The sequence below is a fragment of the Camellia sinensis genome, chromosome 6 (genome assembly GCF_055761805.1).
Source record: "Camellia sinensis isolate YWXY chromosome 6, ASM5576180v1, whole genome shotgun sequence".
Classification (NCBI taxonomy): Eukaryota; Viridiplantae; Streptophyta; class Magnoliopsida; order Ericales; family Theaceae; genus Camellia; species Camellia sinensis.
The window spans coordinates 203,802,073-203,822,834 of NC_138966.1; the positions used below are offsets into that span (position 1 = coordinate 203,802,073).

Genomic DNA, 20,762 nt, shown 5'->3' on the forward strand with positions numbered 1-20,762 from the left:
ACTAAATTCTTAGTCACCAAAACATTTGATTACATATTTACCTACCAAAATATTTGGTGGCCAAATACGTTACACATTTTTTTTTTTAATGAAAATATTTGGTGCACCTGTATCCATTATTAATCAGCATTCCTATATCCATCAACGGTAAATATGTTATGAACCATTCAACAACAATTACACACATTTCAATTCCAACCATCCAAAAAATTAATATTGAACATCCAATTATATATATATATATATTACAAATTTCATAAGAACCAAAGTCTAAGCCCACGTCAATAATTTAATTTAATTCAATATATAATACTGGAATAACCAAAGTCATTGTGCACCTACAACTTTTGTACCACAACAAAAATTATATTATGTACTGCCACAAAACTATTATGTACCACGTGCTATGTTAATTGCTACCAACAAAAACTTTTTTACAAACCACTACATATACGGATAGAGATATGAAAAAAATGTCCTCCCGTACTTGTCAACAAAAATATATCCACATTTGTATGTCCAAAAACATCTGCAAGAAAGGGGGAAAAAATCATTAGTTCGGTGCGTGTAATGGCACTTCTGGACGACATATATATATCGTAATAATTTCAAACATTAAAAGACAAGGACAGTGATATCTATTAACTAATGCAAGACATCCAAACATGAACCCATCATGAGTTCTTGTTTTAGTTTTTTTATCTCTAAATCTATCGAAGTAAATTTTAGTACTTAAATGTGAAAGTAAATTGTGTAGGTATTATGAAATTACCAAAATTTTGGGTGTACTTACCATTTCATCCAAAAATTATTTGTTATAAAAATGTAAGAAAACCCATCATTACAGTTTGTCTGGTATCCATAAAACTCACTATGGTTATGCTTTTGTGACCTCCACGAAGCTTCCAGTTACGTTAGTTCAGTGTTTTTCTGACCTCCACGGATGGAAATTAATATGGTCTTTTTCTTCGTAAAAGATTCTAATTTTCTCGATATACTCATTCAAATTTTGGAAACACTTTCCTTAAAGAATAAACTAATTAGTGGGTTTATAGATGTACATATGCTTCTGTTTGTGAATGAGTAATGCCTTGGGTTCTTTAAAGGCTTATGGGGACGAGCTATATAAGATTATGCTTAACTATTCTTCCATTACACCATCTAATTTTGATACGTACCTTCAATACTTAGCTTCTTTAGTCCTAAGTTCCCTATTCTGTTGCTGAGGAATTATCCTCCCATCAGCCAAATCTTGAGGCCATGTTATGTATATTAACTATCTATTGTTCAACTGTTGCACATTTTGTAGTGGTGATTGTTAAACTTATCAAATACACAATTGCGCCTAAACCTTAGCTGAACTTTACAAATCCTTTGTTCCAATTTCCAAAGGACTAGGTCAACAGGATATATCATTCGTCACATTTAGTTCTTGTCCTACTTACATATTGTGGACACCTACATGTCACATTTATCACCGAGAAGCTTCTTATTACGGAAAAACAGTGGCTCGGGGGCTGTTTTGCATTTTCGCCCCCCGAACCCCATTTTTCGACAAAGTTTATGACATTTTCAACTCTAATTCCCAAAGTAGGTGTCCTATTTATGTACCGTCTGTCAGTAGATGTCACATTTATCACCGGGAAGCTTCTCGTTACCAAAAAATAAAATTTCGGGGGCTACTTTGCATTTTCGCCCCCCGAACCCCTATTTTCGACTAAGTTTATGACATTTTGAACTCCAATTCCCAACGTAGGCGTGCTATTTACGTACCGTCTGTCCCTACATGTCACATTTATCACCGGGAAGCTTCCCGTTATGAGAAAACAGTGTTTTGGGGGCTGCTTTGCATTTTTTGCCCCCGAACCCCTATTTTCGACTAAGTTTATGACATTTTCAACTCTAATTCCCAACGTAGCCGTGCTATTTACGTACCGTCTGTCCCAACGTGTCACTTTTGTCACCGGGAAGCTTCCCGTTATGAGGAAACAGTGTTTTGGGGGATGCTTTGCATTTTCGCCCCCCGAACCCCTTTTTTCGACTAAGTTTATAACATTTTCAACTCTAATTCCCAACGTAGGCGTGCTATTTACATACCGTCTGTCCCTACATGTCACATTTATCACCGGGAAGCTTCCCGTTATGAGAAAATAGTGTTTCGGGGGCTATTTCGCATTTTCGCCCCCCGAACCCCTTTTTTCGTCTAAGTTTATGACTTTTTCAACTCTAACTCCCAACGTATGTGTCCTATTTACGTACCGTCTGTCCCAACGTGTCACTTTTGTCACCGGGAATGTTACCATTACTTTGAAACACATATTCGAGTTACTATTCAAAATACCACTGTTGAAGTTTACATGTTACTCTAAACGAAGATTGAAATTCGCTATGTTTTTTTAACATGTTTCTACTATAGTTAATCTTAATCAAGTACATATTTTAAATACAAGTTCATTGTTAAGAAAACTCAATACCAAACTGTAGTAACTACACAAGAAATCATTAACCCCAAATAACTCAAAAATTGATGACATTTTCAACTCTTCAAGCGAACATATTTAAACAAAGTAAGTGTGACATTAATGAAATTGTTCTTACCAAAAACCAAACGTCGGATGCCCAACTTAGATTCCCAAGAGTTGTGACAGTTTGGCGACTACGTTATTGAGATGCTCGACCTTTGCATTTGTCTCGTCCCTTGCCTTTTGTCCCTCCTCCCGCTCTTTCAACATGTCATTGGATAATTGAATGCGCTCCTCTCGTTCTTTCAACAGCTCATTGTAACATCTCTCGCGCTCCTCTCGCTCTTTCATTAACTCGTCATGATCCTTTTGCCGCTCCTCACGAAGTGCCTCCACCTCAGCTCGCATTGCCTCCATGTCCTTATCGTGTGCTCGTGTTGCAAATATGGTAGACGGTTGTGGGCCACTCCCAAATCCAAGCAAGTACCTTTTCTTCTGTCCAAGCACTTGTCTTGAAATCTCCTCTTGTGTCAATGGCGTCCCCGACTCGATGGCAGCCGCTTGTACATTGACCATCTCTTGCTGTCATTTCAAATAAATAAGGGTTAAAAAACTTTGGCAACATATATGTATTATTGGGTACTAAGTACAAGAAAATATTGAATACATATATTTCCTTGTCACATACTTACATGCAGCTCACGGCATTTCGGATGGATCCAGTCATTCGTTTTCTTTGAAGTGTGGCTGTCCTCATAGAACTTTGGGAAATCCAACTCTCCATCTTTTGCTACCTGTTAACACATCAATGTATAAATCAATGACACTTTATGCACCAAACAGACAAATTTCCATGAACAGATTTTTAAACAAATTGCTGGACAGATTGGGAGACAGATTTGGAGACAAATTTTAAGACAGATTTTCTGCCAAATTTGAAGCCAGATTCGTATTCAATTTTAAAAAAAAATTAAAATTGCTCTAAACACCAAACATGTAGGTTATTACCTAAATGGGATTGAATATGTGTACTTGTTGCAGTCCATCATTGATTTTTAAATATGCGATATTGATATTTTAAGGATGAGCCCCAACCTAGCCTTAATGGGGAGTACGGTGCTAGGACTTTCATGGTGAATCATTTTGATCGGCACTATTGTGGCAAGTGTGGCTTCACCTATGTTTATCAGAAGTCTGGTGGTGATTAATCCTTTGATTTCAACTTTGAATTACTGTTTGTGTTTTTGTTTTACTGCAGAAGGTTATGGATTTGTGTTAAAGTTTGAATTTTGATGGCTTATTTCTATTCTACTGCTTTAGTTGTTAAACATGAGATGGATTCTTCTTAAATTAAACGAATCTTTGACATATGGTGTGGTATGATTTCTATGTTGAGAGGGTATCACGTGGTAGTATTATATGATATCTTCTACCAATTACAAACGTATAATTTATCTATTATTTCTTATATACTTAAAATAAATGTAATAGATTCTATTGTTTAACCAATCACAATAAATAAATAAATAAAAGTATTAGATGACATCCGTCCTCCATTGAACCAAAAAAATTCTCATAATTAGGACATGATCAGCTGATGTAGGGCCAGTGTATGTCAGTTTGGGCCTTTGGTCCTTATTCTATTTGTCTACAGACTACAGCAGGTCCCTTAGCACCCAGATTTCAAGGGAAGATAGGAAAGATAGCATAGGGCTTATCTGTACATACAAAAATAGAGAAAAGATAAAAGATATTGATAGGCTAACACTCCCTATTTTTGACAATGAGACATCCCTATTGTTTCAAGGCACTTTTTTCTTCATTGTCTGTGCGTGGATATGATGTTCTGTAATGCATCGTTTTCACTTCTCAAGCCTCAATGAATTTGACAAGAATTTGTCAAAGGAAAGAAAAACGAGATCAAAATTTAGCTTATATTTTTATCATATTTTTTTTTCCCATTTCCTTTACAAATTGTACTTAAATTTATGATCCAAATGTTGCCCTGGTTGACCATGGCTGTGTTTGCAAATATAGGAGGATGGATTGCTGACACACTTTTGAGCAAAGGTCTTTCCGTAACAACAGTTCGTAAGGCAAGAACAATATACAATACTGCTCTCTTTTGTGAACATACATGTAATGTGAAAATATTTTCTAAATGGAGAAATCATCTGCATCTTTTTCTAAAATAAAAGTTTATAAACAGCAAAGTAACCTTTATTTTTTCTTACGCTAGACCTGATGAATGCCTATAGCCGTTTATAAAGGGACTTTTGAATATTTGGTTATCTGTTTTGTTCTTTGCCACCTTTCCTCAAGCTGGACATTTTTTCTGTATTTGCATGGTGCTTAGGAACCCAAGAATTTAGACAATTTGCTGCTCTTTTTGCTCTTGCCCTGCTTCATGAAATTGGGCACATGGATTGTGACACAAAACTAATATGAAATCAAATAAAAAATTATTAGAATTTATGGACATCAAGATGCTGATTTCAATTCAACTGTGCTACAATCTAGACATAATTTGAGGGCTGATAAGCACTTATCAAGGGCATTCCTTCAGATGTTTTGGAACTTCTGGAATTCTTGGTTGGAAGTATTGGTAATGCTAACGCTGTCTATCTAATGCAGCTAGCATTCTAGTTTAGAGTATTTCTCAAGTTCATGTCAATAATAGTAGTAGTGAAAAAATATATGAATTTACTTAATCGAACTGATCATATATCCCTTGACAGATAGGAATGGTGAAAAGGATTGATGTAGTACCCCACTTGATTGGAACATTAGGCTTGGTTTGGTTTAATCACTTATGAACAAAAGATAGTAAGGCACTTGTTACGCTGATGGTTTTTCCCTTATTCATCTCTATAGCATTATGTAATGATGCTCACAGTCTTTATGGCAGAACTCTTTCAACAAACCTTTGAGGCAATTCTCTAGAATAACAGTTGATATCCTTGTTTCTTATGTTTATTGCATAACCATTCAAATCCTTAGACTTGTATTGTTCTTTTTGGTAAGGCTTCCTCATAATTTTTACTTTTCTAGCTAATGTAGGCTGGTTTCATTACTAAGTCTTCATGTAGTCCCTTAAAACTTCTTAGCTTAGGCATGATTGAGCACTGTGGTGTCTCCTCAGTTGCGTGAGCTTTTTGATAATCCATTTTACACTTGCAAAAAGCATTTTGCCTATAATGATATTTGAAGCTTAGGTATGTATCCTGGCTTCTTTTACAAAAATATCTTGATGCAGTCAATGTAGTTAAAAGTTGATGGCTAACATGATGTTACTAAGTAATCTATAAATTTGTACCTCACCCAAGAGTAATCAGATATGAAAAGCAATAACATGGATAGAACATTGACAAGAAGCTCAAAGCCATAGCTGGTTTTGGTTTCAAAACATTAAAATGCATGGACAATGTACCCAAAAAAAATTGACAATTTAACGGTATGCTTAAGCTACTATGCAAGAAGATTCTATTTTTATTACGTTACATTGTATATGATTCAAGGCCCTTGGTTGAGTGGAATAGAAAAACAAGATTCATGTAGCCCAAGTAGTTGGAACAAGGCTTTGTTGACTTGACATTTCATTTCAACATGAATGGTCATTTGATTATGTCTATGTACTTCACCAATTGCTTTTTTATCATGACTTCTAACTTCGGTTTGATTGATTCCAAATTCTATGTTTTAAGGTTGTTCGATTTTGGCCGACAAAAGGTGCTCTTGGTTTTGTAGCTTACAAGTATCATTTAAGGCGGCTTGAACGACGACAGCCCAAGTTGACCAATCCTCAGGTTATCAACTATTTGTTAGAACTCAACAGTTCAGTTTTATGACTTTTCCTAAAGATAAAGATCATACCTACCGTATGGTCAGTATTGGCCAGTCTTATTACCGATACATGTGACCTCGCGTGTATAATTTTTAGTTCATGATTGTACAATTCTGCTCATTTATTGGTTTTCTTTTTCTTGCAACCAAGTGATCATACCCAATTTTATGTTGTAGTTGATATTGCACATGGTAATTGGATTCTAGGAGATTTCTGGGAAAGAAGTTCTGGGACCATAGAATTACTGTTTAAAGTCCCAATCTAATTTTCATGGCCTAACATGATGTGGTGATGTTGGAAAGGATGTTTGATTCTAAAACTAAGAAGGCATGCTGGATCTATACACAATATGTATTATAGTTTAGACAGATTTTTAGAGTATAGTTTACATTTTGTAGTATAGTGCAGTATATATTGTTCAGATTGGCTTTGATTTTTGCTGATCTGTTGGTTCTGAGTGGACTGCACTAATTTTGGTTTTCAGCTGCTGATCTGTCTGTTTTGCTGATCTGTTTTGAGGTATCCTTGGAAGGCTTCAGTTTGGTTCTGAGTGGATGCAGGGTTGGGCTCTGGAAATGAGATGGGTGAGGCTTGCAATCAGCTGGGCTGCTTCTTCATTCTGCTTCTGCGTTGAGCTGGTATTGTTTTGCATTCTATCAGATCTCAGCAGAGGTGTGGTCTACAGCAACAGAGAAACTATCTGCTTTTTCTGGCTTTTTCTCTGTTTTGTATGCTCGTTGGCTTCTCACCAACTAGGAGGTTGGAGCTTGTTTTTAGCTCCAACCTCCTCTTTATTGATGTAAATTTTCCTCTTCCATCAATAAAGTTTTTTTTGCCGTTCAAAATAAAATATATATATTGTTCAGATTGTGTATTATAGTGTAGACAGATTTATATATACTGTATTATAGTGTTGACAGCTTGTGTATTATAGTGTATTATAGTGTAAACATAGTATAGTTTAGATTTTGTGAGACAGATTTCGAAAGAAAGACAGAGTATAGTGTAGGCAGATTTAGAATGCAAACATGTGGCAAGGGTAGATTTAACAGATTTTTTCCAGACGGATTTTTTGCAGACAGTACATGTTTACTAACAGAGTTTAAAATATATATATATATATATATATATGTGTGTGTGTGTGTGTGTGTAGGAGAACATAACATTTTTCAAATCCAAACAACATATAATGGATTCAAGTTTAAAAAAAATCGAACTCACCATAGCAGCCATTGCGATAGGAAATGAGCGAGACCCATTGGTATGATTGTACGGCAATTGACTCCTATTACTCTTGCCAGCTTTTGACCGTTTCTAAAAATAAGTCAAGCAGATAAACAATATTTTTTGTCAATATTAAGGCATATCACATTTTCACATAGATGTATGTACTCTATCTAGTCTATTATTTTACCTGGTGAGATGCATCTTGCCATGCCACATCGATCAAATGCTTCCAATTATCTAAACTCACCCCTACGGGCGGATGACCATAGATCTCATCACGTGGAAGTCCTTCTAACAATTCGAACTCTTGCTTCAAGGTGTACCTCCAATCTTTGTACAACCCATAGGCCTTCTTATTCACAATCTCCTGTGCTTGTAAGTCATTGTGGAAATCGTCTCCAATTTGAAACTTGTCCTACATGCAAAACAAATTGAAATAGTAATCATTACATATTAGTCTTTCTTATTACTCACATAATACAATTACATATTGTGGACAAGTAATATTAGTTACAAGAACTCCTTGGATGACGGCAGCTTTAGTAGTCTCATCAAGATCCAGCCATGACTTCACATCTTTCAAAGGGCACAAGGTTCTAATTTGAATTCCTAACTCGTTAGTTGCTGGAGTGGCATACTTGCCAGTCATTGCATTCAACCCACGATCGATGTGAACATAACATTTTTCCCCTTTGTTGGCTCTAATTATTTTTTGTATGCCCTTGCCAAGTGTCGGTCCACGTACACGTAGGGGCTTCGAAGTCCCTGTTAACAACATAACATCATGAAAATTGCCTAAAATTTGGCTACAAAAAAACAATGGCAATGGCATGTGGTAATTGACAAATTTTATACACTTCATTCTTACCTACGCCACTCGGCTGCGTTTCGGATGGGGCTTGTGTCTCATCAGAATCATCCATTGGTTGGCTAGTGACATGATGAGATGGTCCCACATTTGATCGGACGGGTACAACAGGAGACGGAGCAACGGGTGATCCTAAAGGAATAGCAGCCGGCGAGTCCGTTTCTGGCTGCGTGAGTGTCTTCTTCCGAAGCCGACCAGTCTTTAAGCCAGGAACCATTTTCCAATCTGCAATAACATAAGTAACACTATAAATATGAACTAGACAAAAATAAGTCCGCTTGATTATTGCAGACAAAAATAATACATGAACTAGACAAAATTAACACAATAACAAAAATAATACATGAACTACACCATTTTCCATTTTCCATTTTCCTATATACATGAACTACACAAAAATAAGTCCGCTTGGTTCATGCATATAGCAATAAAGAACTGTTTGTAGTTCAAGCACGTGTCCGTTAGTGGTTCATCAGAGGTGCTTGAGCTCTGCACCCAGCTTTGATGACAGTGGGAAATTTTACTGCCCTTTTTGTGCATATTCTCATGCAATTTTGAAGTACTTTGAAGTCAAGAAAAAGGCGTCTTTAGCTAGGAAAGATCTCGCTGCTTTCATTGGATTGGAGAATGGACATCGGGCAAACAAACTTTGTAAGAGATTTCTTAGATCAGAGCAAAATCAGTTGAGACGAGATGACAACGTGAATGGAAACAATCAAACAAACTACAATGGAAACCATGTAGATGAAGTCAATAGTTCTCAATACAGAGAAAATGTAGAAGCTAAGCAACAAGCAGAACCTTCAGTATCAGGCTTTAATGGCAATCTATCTTGTCGAGAAGGTGGTGTGACCGTAAATGATGGAACACTTGCGGAGACACAACAGATTGATGAACGCTCTGGTTCTAAGCTTCATGAAGATAATCCATCTTGCAGAGACTCAGAGATTGTCGATGTGACCAAGATACTTGCTGGAGATAGAAAGCAACAGGAAGTTTTACAACAACCGATTACTGATTCAACCCAAAAAGCTGCATGTCCACCGAATGCTGACGCAGAGGAAAGTTCTGAAGAAGAAAATGATTAGTATTAAATTGGTATTAAAATGATTAGTTCTGAAGAAGAAAATGATTAGTATTAAAATGCTGCATGTCCACCGAATGCTGCATGAAAAACGTACAAATCTCGGGCTCTATCAAATTAGTATTAAATTGATTATATACCATGTGTTGCTTACTGTTGCTTGGCACCAAAGGACACGAGAAACCGTTGCAAAAGCACTTCAAATAGGATATCGTCCTACAAATCAACAGTAGACAAGTGTTTAAATGGATGTAATGGACATATTTTGTGTATTCTATTATGTAATTTGAATGTAGTGTTTGAACGAATCTGTTTTATTATGGATTGAACAATCATATATAACCTGGAGCACTTTTTTTATGAATCTGTTTGAATGGATCTGGAGCATGACAGATTGAGCTTTTAGGCAGATGCACAGAATGGATTTGTTTGAATGGATCTGTTAAAAATCTGCAGCATAACAGAATGAGCATTCAGGCAGATTCACAGACGGGATTTGTTTGAATGGATCTGTTCAAAATCTGGAGCATAACAGATTGAGCATTCAGGCAGATTCACAGAATGGATCTGTTTGAATGGAGCATTCAAGCATACAAAATCTGGAGCATTCAAGCATTCAAATTCACAGACATACAAAATCTGTTATGCTTGAATGCTCATTCAACATACAGATTCAGCATTCAAAATCTGGCCCATTCAAAGACATTCAAAACCTGGAGCATTCAAGCAGATTCATAGACATACAAAACCTAGAGCATTCAGGCAGATTCATAGATTCATAGACATACATTCAAAACCTGGAATATTACCATAAAATATAACCTGGAGCATAACAGATATATACATTTCAGCATTCAAAATCTGGCTCATTCAGTCACATTTACACACATAATCTGAACCAAAACCTGGAGCATTCAAGCAGATTCATAGACATACAAATTGAGCATTTAAATCTGGCCCATTCATAGACATACAATGACAGCAGCTCCTCTTCGTGAAAAAATGACATCTTTATTTAAATACTTTAACATCTCCATTACATCCCAACCTTCACCAATCAAAACATCTCATATCTAGAATTAGCCCCCTCAGAAAACATTCTACTTCACACAGTAAGCAGCAGTTAGATACCAAAGCTACACCATAAACTTCACTACCAAAGATACACCAAAAATGCCTCCCACTACATTGTGGACAGCAAAGGCAGGGCAGAGATAAACCAGAGGAAAAAAACATAGAATGGCAGAGAACAAAAACATGAGTCCAGGAACTGAACTTCTGCACTGAGTGGGTACACCCACAGCAAAACTCCACCCATTTCAGTTTCGATTAGCTGCCTTAAACACACATTGATTTATGAGTTTATTGACATTGATGAAGACAGATCCCCCTTCATTATTTTGAGTTTCCTTTGCATTTGTGCACCAATTGAACATTCACATTGCTCAAATTATGGCATGAACTAAAGCACGACCAAATTCAAGATTCTACATCAACATCTGTATCAAAATCACTTTGTAGGTCATATTCTTCGTCTGTGTCGTCACCCTCCCTCATCAATCCATCTTCATCATCACAGATGAAGGCATCATCTGTAACACCCTTGGCTTCTACCCCTCTGACAGATTGCAAAACTTCCAACGGAATAATTTCAGAATCAATATCATCTCGACGCAAAGCCACATCATCATCAATAGCCATAGTAGGTACGACCTCGGTGGTTTCTTCTTGTTGGAACGCATCATCAGGTTGTACGACATCCATCTCCGGCACATCCCAAATTCCTCGATGTTCAAACTTTTCAACGACTCTCCAACTGGTACCTAATTTGGTGTCATTAACATAGAATACTTGTTGAACTTGACTTGGTAATACAAATGAGTCATCTTTGTACCAACGACTTGTTACATCAACTGTTGTGAAATGTGGCTCTATACGCATAGTTCTACTACTACCGCTGTTAAACCATTCACATTGGAACAATACAATCCGACGTGTGAACAAATAGTTCAGTTCCCACACTCTGCACAAGTGTCCATAGAAGTGTATCAATTGCCCTTCATGCTCCCCTTCCACGAGTAATCCACTATTCTGACTTTTCCGACGGTTGTCACGGTCGATAGTATGATAACGGACACCATTACAAATACATCCTGAATATGTGTTCACTAAGCCACTAGGACCATTGGCTAATGACCACATATCATCAGTTGCTTCGGGGGAATGTTGGCTCCGCAATTCATTCATCTACATGAAGAACATGTGTCATGTTACTAGCATGCGTAACATTTACGTAATGTACGATCTATGGTAGGATATGAGAATACTAGCTTACATGATCTTTGAACCATTTAGGAAATTCTTTTCGATGTCTGTTTTCGATGTCGAACGCACCGGCTCTTTGGTGTAACAAGTTCTTGTGCTCCCTAGTTACAGGAAATGCGATTCAAAAACTATTTACTAAGATAAAGACAAATCAATTTACAACAAAAACATTATAAATACGTATGAAGGATTCATACTCTACGTGTTTATCCACTTCTGTGCTGTTGTGTAGGACAAACCAATGAGCCAACTCGCGTTCAGCTACGGACACATCGGATGCCCTTGTCATTAGACCAAAGGGACGTACAGTTTGAGTGAATACCGCCAACCCTAGGCCACGGTCACCCATGTCATAATTCCTTTCTGGGCGGTTAAACAATGTTTCAACTCCATCCAAATACATTGAACAAAATGTTGTACATTCTTTGGAAATGTAAGCCTCGGCAATAGAACCTTCAGGATGAGCTTTGTTGGCCACAAACCCTTTTAGACGGCCAAGCAACCTAATTTTGCAAGCATCATAACAATGTTATACTGCAATATTTATATCAGCAGTAAAGCATTAACTTAAATTTGACAGTAATATGAGGGCTGAGTTAATACCTCTCAATTGGGTACATCCATCGATATTGCACTGGGCCTCCAAGCATAGCCTCTCGAGGCAAGTGAATTGCCAAGTGGACCATGACATCGAAGAAAGCCGGCGGGAAAAGCATCTCAAGCTTACAAAGTATGAGTACGATTTGTTCATCCAATTTATGCAAATCTGAACGCCTCAATGTCTTTGAACACAATTGTTTGAAGAAATTTCCCAACTCAAAAAGTGTCGTTCCAATTTCCTTATTCAGGTAGCCACGCATCCCAATTGGAAGAAGTCGTTGTATAAGGACATGACTGTCATGACTTTTGAGTCCAGATAATTTTCCAGCTTGAGCGTTTACGCAATTGGAGATATTTGCTGCATAGCCATCAGGGTACTTTATTGATTTCAAGAAATCACAAAAGCCTTCCCTCTCTTTCACCGACAATGTGAACAATGCGGGAGGCTTCTCAAAGGACCCATTAGAACGCCTCTTCAAATGTAACTCTTTACGTATTTTCATGTCCTCCAAATCTAAGCGTGCTTTGTCCGTGTCCTTGTTCTTTCCATCTACGCTCAAAAGTGTCCCAACGACATTGTCACATATGTTCTTCTCAATATGCATGACATCAAGGTTGTGTCGAAGCTTCAACGTCTTCCAATAGGGCAAGTCAAACATAATGCTTCTCTTGCTCCAATTCAAATTTTGATGTTCATTCCTTTGTCGTTTTCGATGTTGTGGGTGCTTCCCATACGGCTTGTAAGTCCCAGAATCAATTTGCTCTAGTATTTGGTCCCCCGATAACTCCAAAGGTTTGGACCTATGCTCCGTTTGACCATTGAAGAGCTTACTTGTTCGCCAAGTGTGGTTCTCAGGCAAGTGGCGACGAGCACCCATATACCCTATTTTACTTCGTAATCCCTGAGACGATGCATTATTGTTACAATTAGGGCAAGCCAAGTAACCCTTTGTACTCCACCCTGACATGTTACCGTACGCAGGGAAGTCATTTATGGTCCACATTACCGCCGCATGCATTCTAAAAATTTGCCCGTTCGATGCATCATATGTTTGCACACCATGCTCCCACAAATTCTTCAATTCTTCTATTAGTGGTTGCAAGTAAACATCAATGTCTCTTCCAGGAGCCGATCGTCCGGGAATAAGCAATGGCATCATGCAATATGGCTCTTTCATGCACTTCCACGGTGGGAGATTGTAAGGCATTAAGATTACGGGCCACATGCTATACGATGTGCTCATATTCCCAAATGGATTGAAACCATCTGTTGCCAGCCCTAGCCTTACATTTCGACAGTCATCAGAAAACGTCGGATGTTGCTTATCAAAGTCCTTCCATGCTTCACCATCGGCCGGGTGCCTTAATATGTCATCATCCACACGCTTCTCATTGTGCCATCTCATATCTGCGGCTGTTTTTTTGGACATATACAGTCTTTTCAACCTCGGTGTCAAAGGAAAGTACCGCAATACCTTGTGTGGAATCTTTTTACCACCATCATCGTTCAACTTGTATCTACACGCGTCACATGTAGGGCATTTCTCCAAATTAGCACTCTCCTTCCAAAATAGTGCACAATCATTCTTGCACGAATGAATTGTTTCATATCCCAACCCCAAGTCACGTAAGAACTTCTTAACATCATAGAGTGTCCATGGAACTGTTGGATCACATTCTGGTAGAATGTCCTTGAATACCTGCATAACCATATCGAATGACTTGTTGCTCCATTTGTTGTACACCTTCACATGAAGCATCTTAATGACGAATGATAACACAGAAAACTTTTCACATGTCGGGTGAACTTTGCGTTGTGCATCTTCGAATAACCTAGTGAACTTATGCAAATCCTCCCTCTCCAAACCATTAGGTTCCTCGTCGGTATGATCATCCATAAGACCACTCACATAAATTTCTTCCAACATAATAGGCAATTCATCCATGGGCGGATCATCGATATCTGTCATACATTCGCCACTACCTCCATATTGGTCATTTGATACACTAGGACGAGACACGGGAACATGTTCCCCGTGATGCACCCAAGTTAGATACGAAGATGCCATGCCTCTTCGGATCAAGTGCATCCACACAACTTGTCTGCTATATTTTGTGCCATTAATGCAATCGACACACGGACACCTAATTTCATCCTCTACGCCTAAATTTGCCGTAGCAAAATCAAGGAATGACTTCACCCCTTGTTGATACTCTTTACTTGTCAACCGATTATTTATCATCATCCAACTCTTGTCCATTTTGTCACCTACAACTCACACAAACATTAACCGAGGAAGCCATGAGAACACACATTTCAAGTTGAGATAGATTAGGTTGTTTTTCATTCACTGTTTGGCTTGTCACATAAATCTCTTTTAGGGTGGAACTTTATGACACGATTAGTTCTAAAACAAGTTAATTTAATAAATGACCCGTAATTTTAGACCACTACATAGCATAACTAGTAGAGCAGTAGTACTAGTGAAACTATATGGTCAATGATAGAATGATATATCAAAATAATGAAAACCATGTCATCCTCTTATTACAATGAAACAGGTTAAGAGTTAAGCATGACTTTTATACCACTTAAACTCAGATTTGTTTTCTTAACAAGAGAAGAATGTCAAAGCCATAGGCTTTTTGACGCTCACAAATCAGAATAGCGAGGGAGGGCCAATTGGAGAAGATGATGGACGCAGGAGGCTGCAATGGTTGACGACAAGGCTATAAAGGTGACGGAGCATTTTACAAATAGCATACTTACCGTGGGAAGTTAAAACTCCAAAATCCTATACATGCAAGTTTAAGTACTACTAGTCCTGCACTAACAGTGGCCACAAACATATATTATAATATGTGACCTAAAGCAGCTAATAATTAATATCCATTAAAAAAAAAAAAAAACCAACCTGAATGACAATCCTGTGCTACAGTATTACCATTACGGGTAACTCCACAGAGTAGACCAGCAAGCTCTAGCAAGCAGCCTGGTTTTGGGTAGTTGGCAATGATGTATTTACCGACAATGAGAAAAGCGAGTGCAAACACCATAGAAAAGAAATTTTTAATTAACAAAGTTAAAATCCCTCATCTTGTTGGACAGTACAGGTTTGTAGGAAAGACTTGGATGTGAAACAAAAGTAAGAGGATGTCAACTTCGGGTACAAATCAATTGAGCCAAAGAGTTGTTTGGTGCAGAAAATCCCTATTCATAAGTCCAAGATAAGCATCCCTTGTACAGTAATATGATTATATAAGTATATTTCAAATTACCACGTTGTCATGCAAAATGAAATGTTCCATTCTTCACACCTAACTGTTGGTATTAATATAAAAAACTACCCATGGTACATATCAGCGGTTCACCCCTAACTGTTAGTGTTAACATAAAAAATACCCAAGCTACATAATAGCAACTGATCAGAGGATGACTGGATCTTCACTAGCAAACAAGTGAGATAGACTACATAAATTAAAATTAAGGCTTGTATCCTATTCAAGTGAGATAGAATACATAAATCATTTTTCACTATTCTACTCTATCAATGTTTGTATACTTGATTAATTATACAAATTCACATGGATTACATAATATGCCAAAAGTACTCTTTCACTTGAGCTAACATATGTTAAAAAATGCCATATGTTAAAAAATGGGTAATACTAGAATGAAGATGCGAAAAGTACTCTTTGCCCTAGTTTATGTAGCAAATGGGTTGATTCACCCCAAGCATTGCCCTAATTTTTCATTTGAAACACATTTCAATAACAATGCCCTAATTGAGGGCATTTCGTAAAACAAATATTCTGTGTGTTTTGACACACACACACACACACACACACACATATATATATATATATATGTAGATATATATATATGTATATATGCATATATATATATATATATATATGTATGTATGTGTGTGTGTGTAAACAGAGACAGATAGAAACTGAGGCAAATCGAGAGGGAGATACAGAGAGAGGGAGAGACAGATGCGAAATTCAAACATACCTGGGAGGGAGTTCGGGGGATGATCCAGTTCGGGGGAGTTCGGGCGATGGAGACTATTCCTGTACAGAAAAGGGCAGAGGCGTGAGTGTACATATGATTTGGGAAAATAATCCAGTATATATGGAATCAATGTTGTGAATATATGATTCGTGTGTGTGTGTAAACAGAGAGAGAGAGAGAAAGAGGGAAACCGAAAGGCCGTGTGAGATGTTTAAGAAATGGAGAGGGAGATACAGAGAGAGAGAGGGAGATACCTGTACAGCAACTCTTGCGATGGAGACAGAGCAGTGATAGAGGCAGGAGTGCGAGAGGGAGGGAACTGGGATCCTTTTGCAATGCAAATAGAAGAAGTAATATTCCCTCCACAATTTCGTGGGACGTTTGGCGACGAAAATGAAATTAGTCGCCGAAACTAATTAATTCTAAAGCAACCTTTTGGCGACCAAAATTTTGGTCGCGAAAGGTATAAAAGTGAATTTTTTTTTTTTTTTTTCTTTTCATTCGATAAAACAAATCGAAAAATTATAACTTTGTTCTAAAATTTCAAAAAAAATTCGGTAAAGATAAAAAATAACAACAACAAATAGTAAATAAAAATAGTAAAATCGAACCGTAACATAACAAATATATTAAAATTATATTTAAATAAAAATATAAGTAATAAAATTTTAAATTATAAATATTAAATTATCTAAAATATTTGTCCTAATATTTTTTTCAAAATACAAAATTTAAAATTTTTTTCAAATACATAATTTAAAAATTTTCCCTATAATTCAATATTGTAAATATTTTTTTAAAAGACTAATACTATACAAATAGAAAAATTTATTGTGAATTTCTTATTTTAAAATAAATTAATATAAAAAACAAATTTATTTATAATAATCATATTATCGCATTATTGTCAAAATTTATTTATTAATTTTAAATTTTTTTTTGGGTGGTATGAATTAGAATAGAGATGAGATTGAGAAGTTTTTTTTCTTCCACAGGACTAATAAAAAAATAAAAGAAATCAAACACAAACTCAAACACAGGGAAGCCTTCAAATTGGTCCCAGATTTGAAATGGTCAACTGTGATCAAGATTTTGTCTGCTTTTGTCTTTCCAACTCTGTAATTCACTTCTTTCCAATACATATATAGGTCGATTGATATATATACATATATACATATATATATATATATATGTATATATACACATTTCCAGAGACACATGATTTTCATGTTTCTTCTTTTTTCTCTTCTCCAGGATCCCCAAATTCCTCATATATATACACACACATTTGCAGAGATATATTAATAGTGAAACTCACAACTGTTATGTTGCTGATAAAATCCACCCTTGTTCTGAGAGGCTTTATGAAATGCTGCATGAACTCTTTCTACTGATGAAGGGAGACACTAATTTTACAGATTTTGAATATTTTATGTAATCAGTACACTGCATTGTGCCTAAGTTATGTGGTGGTGCAACGGACGGAGTGAATTCAAATATAAGAATATTTGAGATTAAAGAAAATTGACTTATTATCTTCTTTAATTCAAGCTGTCATCATCAAAATTAAGGTCAATTAACTGTCATAATATTATCATCAGGATTGCCTCTAGTCTATAAAAGTGGATCAGGCATGCAGTGTTGCTATAGACTAAATTTGTTTTGGTAGTCAAAACTGGTCGCCAAAAATGTGTTTTCTTGTAGTGTTGTTATATAACTATTTTCCCAACTTTGAAAATATTTGTAGAAATGGTGTGGTGCAACCACAGTAGTAGTAGTTGTGGTGGTGGTGATGTGATGATAGTTATGAGGTGGTTTGATGATGTGATGCGGTGATGGTGATAGGATAGTGGTGACCTAGACGGTGGTAGCATTGGGAATGATAGTGAATCTTCATCTACTAAGGCCTCTTTTGTGAAGACTAAAAAAATCAAAAATTCAGTTTTTAATCTATTTTCGGTCGCATCATTCTCTTTATTTTTAATCTACTAAGGCCTCACGGTAGTAGTAGTTGTGGTGGTGGTGGTGATGTGATGATAAAAGTCAGATAAAGAAGAGAGATAGAGAGAGAGAGACAGAGATAGAGTGATGAGCGAGAGAGAGAGATAGACAGTTTGGGCTGCTAAAAGTGTATTTTCTTATAGTGGATTGATAAATCGAGAAGGAGCTCGATAAATTAAATTCATCAGACTGACCTGTAACTATGCCTTTAAATTTTTGCAATGTAAAACTATCGACAAACAGCCAATAACAAGTTGCCCATTTTAGCATACCTTTCGCGTGAGGGCCCAATTATTAAAAGATGTGTTCAACCATCAAATGAAAGCTGTCTACTTCTTCCATCTAAAAATAATAATCTATTTTCATAATTTAATTTCTTTTTATAATACAATTATTACATTTTAAAAATATTAATTTTTCAAAATTACCTTTTGATAGTGTATTTTTTTAGACATATCAATTGTCATAATTGTACTTTTTGTATTATTAATGGACTAGCGTATGCCCGTGCCTCAAGGCACGGTATAAATAATGTTAGGACTATAATATAATTATAATCGCAACACTATTTAAATTTAAGATTAAAATACAATTATAAAAATATATTTAATAGACTATACTCTACAATTCCAAACAAATCAAATATTAAAAAAATTAAATATCAAATAATGCACACCTTTCAATAATTTTTTTGTTGGTAAACCATAACAGTAATAATTTTTCTATATTAAATTATTTGTCATTTTGTTTTAGTCTGTTGCAATTTGTTTCAACAATTTAAAAAAATTTAAAAAAAGAAGAGTAAACAATTAGATATGCTATTGGAGTAAACAATTAGATTTCTATATTAAATGATTGACCCGCTTTATAAACTTACACCTCTGCAGTTTCCTATCCAACTCGGATTGACAATTAGATATGCTATTGGAGTAAACAATGCTCCCAAGTATATTAGCAGAATCAAAATAGAGGTCAGCATGATCAATCCAAATGAACTGCCATCGTTCTGATAGGACGCTAGTTCTCACAGCCTCTTTCAATGGCAGCATAGAAATGATTTTGGAAAGAATCCCATCTGGTAGTTGAATTTGGACACACATAAGTTTAAAAAATAAGCATACATCTGTAATTTTACTGAAGCATACATCTGTAAAAAAATCAATATCAGTACAGATTTGGGTTTTGAATTTGGACACACAAAAATTACAGATGCTTGCTTAACACATATATTACTTAAGCCAAATTCAAATACCCAAATCTTTTTATAACATATGTTTGTCATTATAAAAATTCAAAATTCCCAAAGCATGTTTTACTTCTTAAAAATGGATTCTGCACTCCATTTTTACTTCTTTAAGCATGTTTTTTATAAACAAATGTTTTTTACTTCTTATAAACAGATGTTTTTTACTTCTTATAAAATGGAGTATTTTTGTTCGAAAAAATCGGCTCATTATAGAGATATTACATTCCGTAATATTACTTCTTATGGATTGATGCTCATTATAAAGATGATTTGGGATTAGTAATATTTTATAAAGATTCAAAAACAGATTCAAATATTACTTATCACCACCTTTATCTGCATAAGCAATCAACAATGAGAACAAAGAACAAAGAGAACAATGGCAATACCAGAAAACCCAGAAAACCCAGCAGCATAAACCCATGAAATGGACAGCTCAAGAAAACCCAACTGTCGATTCAGTAAAAAAATGGAACAACCTCTCAGACCCATTCAAACAAACACTTAATGGGTGTGAAGCCCTGGACTGAAAAAGAAGATTAGAATCAAAATGATAAAAAGAAAATCTGAAAGCAAGAAGAGATAGCAAGAATTAATCAGAACTAACCCATGAAATGGACAGCTCAAGAAAACCCAACTGTCGATTCAGTTAAAAAATGGAACAACCTCTCAAACCCATTCAAACAAACACTTATTGGGTGTGAAGCCCTGGACTGAAAAAGAGGGTTACAATAAGAGAAAGAGAAGCAAAATGATAATCAGGAAATCTGAAAGCAAGAACAGATAGCAAGAATTAATCAGAAGTGATAATTGAAGATCGCAAGAACAATTGAAAAGTGATAATCAAACAACAGAGCAATTGAAGCAATGGGTACGGAGAGAAAATAATAATTAAAAAATTTGAAAAATCAAACAACAGAGTGATAGAGACCACATTTATTTATGATCGCAAGAACAATTGAAAAGTGATCTTACCTGGAGAGCAGAAGAAGAAGAACAGGCCTGGAGAGCAGAGAGATAAAAGAGGGAATGGGGTGGGTGAGAACAAAGAGGGGAATAGATAAAGATTAATAGAGTTATCTTAAAG

General features: G+C 36.1%; 2 protein-coding genes and 1 long non-coding RNA gene across 3 annotated transcripts; 1 reads left to right on the top strand and 2 right to left on the bottom strand.

The window, feature by feature from the left end:
• Window positions 1-94: 94 nt before the first annotated feature.
• Window positions 95-8,297, bottom strand: LOC145792208 (uncharacterized). The gene is made up of 6 exons (XM_082872976.1): window positions 8,048-8,297; window positions 7,721-7,948; window positions 7,528-7,620; window positions 3,155-3,256; window positions 2,599-3,044; window positions 95-529 (listed from the first exon to the last, which is right to left on the bottom strand). Exons 1-5 carry the CDS (start codon window positions 8,180-8,182, stop codon window positions 2,625-2,627), a joined length of 978 nt encoding a protein of 325 aa, XP_082729102.1. The 5' UTR covers window positions 8,183-8,297; the 3' UTR covers window positions 95-529; window positions 2,599-2,624.
• LOC145792216 (uncharacterized) lies at window positions 5,973-7,156 on the top strand. Its single transcript, XR_014331604.1, has 2 exons — window positions 5,973-6,268; window positions 6,791-7,156. It is a non-coding gene; the product is annotated as an uncharacterized LOC145792216 (long non-coding RNA).
• A 2,667-nt stretch (window positions 8,298-10,964) lies between the features above and the next one.
• Window positions 10,965-14,671, bottom strand: LOC145794016 (uncharacterized). The gene is made up of 5 exons (XM_082876940.1): window positions 13,886-14,671; window positions 12,414-13,312; window positions 12,050-12,313; window positions 11,821-11,911; window positions 10,965-11,732 (listed from the first exon to the last, which is right to left on the bottom strand). The coding sequence occupies exons 1-5, from the start codon at window positions 14,669-14,671 to the stop codon at window positions 10,965-10,967; spliced, it is 2,808 nt and encodes a 935-aa protein (XP_082733066.1).
• Between the last annotated feature and the right edge of the window lie 6,091 nt (window positions 14,672-20,762).

Bases quoted from the DNA above. Each gene is read 5' to 3' on its own strand.
- LOC145794016 (XM_082876940.1), bottom strand. From the start codon at position 14,671: ATGGACAAGAGTTGGATGATGATAAATAATCGGTTGACAAGTAAAGAG. The intron at 13,313-13,885 runs GTATTGCGGTAC...GCATCGTCTCAG, and splicing joins GTAAAAAGATTCCACACAAG to GGATTACGAAGTAAAATAGG. The intron at 12,314-12,413 runs GTATTAACTCAG...TTGCAAAATTAG, and splicing joins TGGATGTACCCAATTGAGAG to GTTGCTTGGCCGTCTAAAAG.
- LOC145792208 (XM_082872976.1), bottom strand. From the start codon at position 8,182: ATGACTGGCAAGTATGCCACTCCAGCAACTAACGAGTTAGGAATTCAA. The intron at 7,621-7,720 runs GTAAAATAATAG...ACTTATTTTTAG, and splicing joins GGCAAGATGCATCTCACCAG to AAACGGTCAAAAGCTGGCAA. The intron at 3,045-3,154 runs GTAAGTATGTGA...TTGAAATGACAG, and splicing joins CGAAATGCCGTGAGCTGCAT to CAAGAGATGGTCAATGTACA.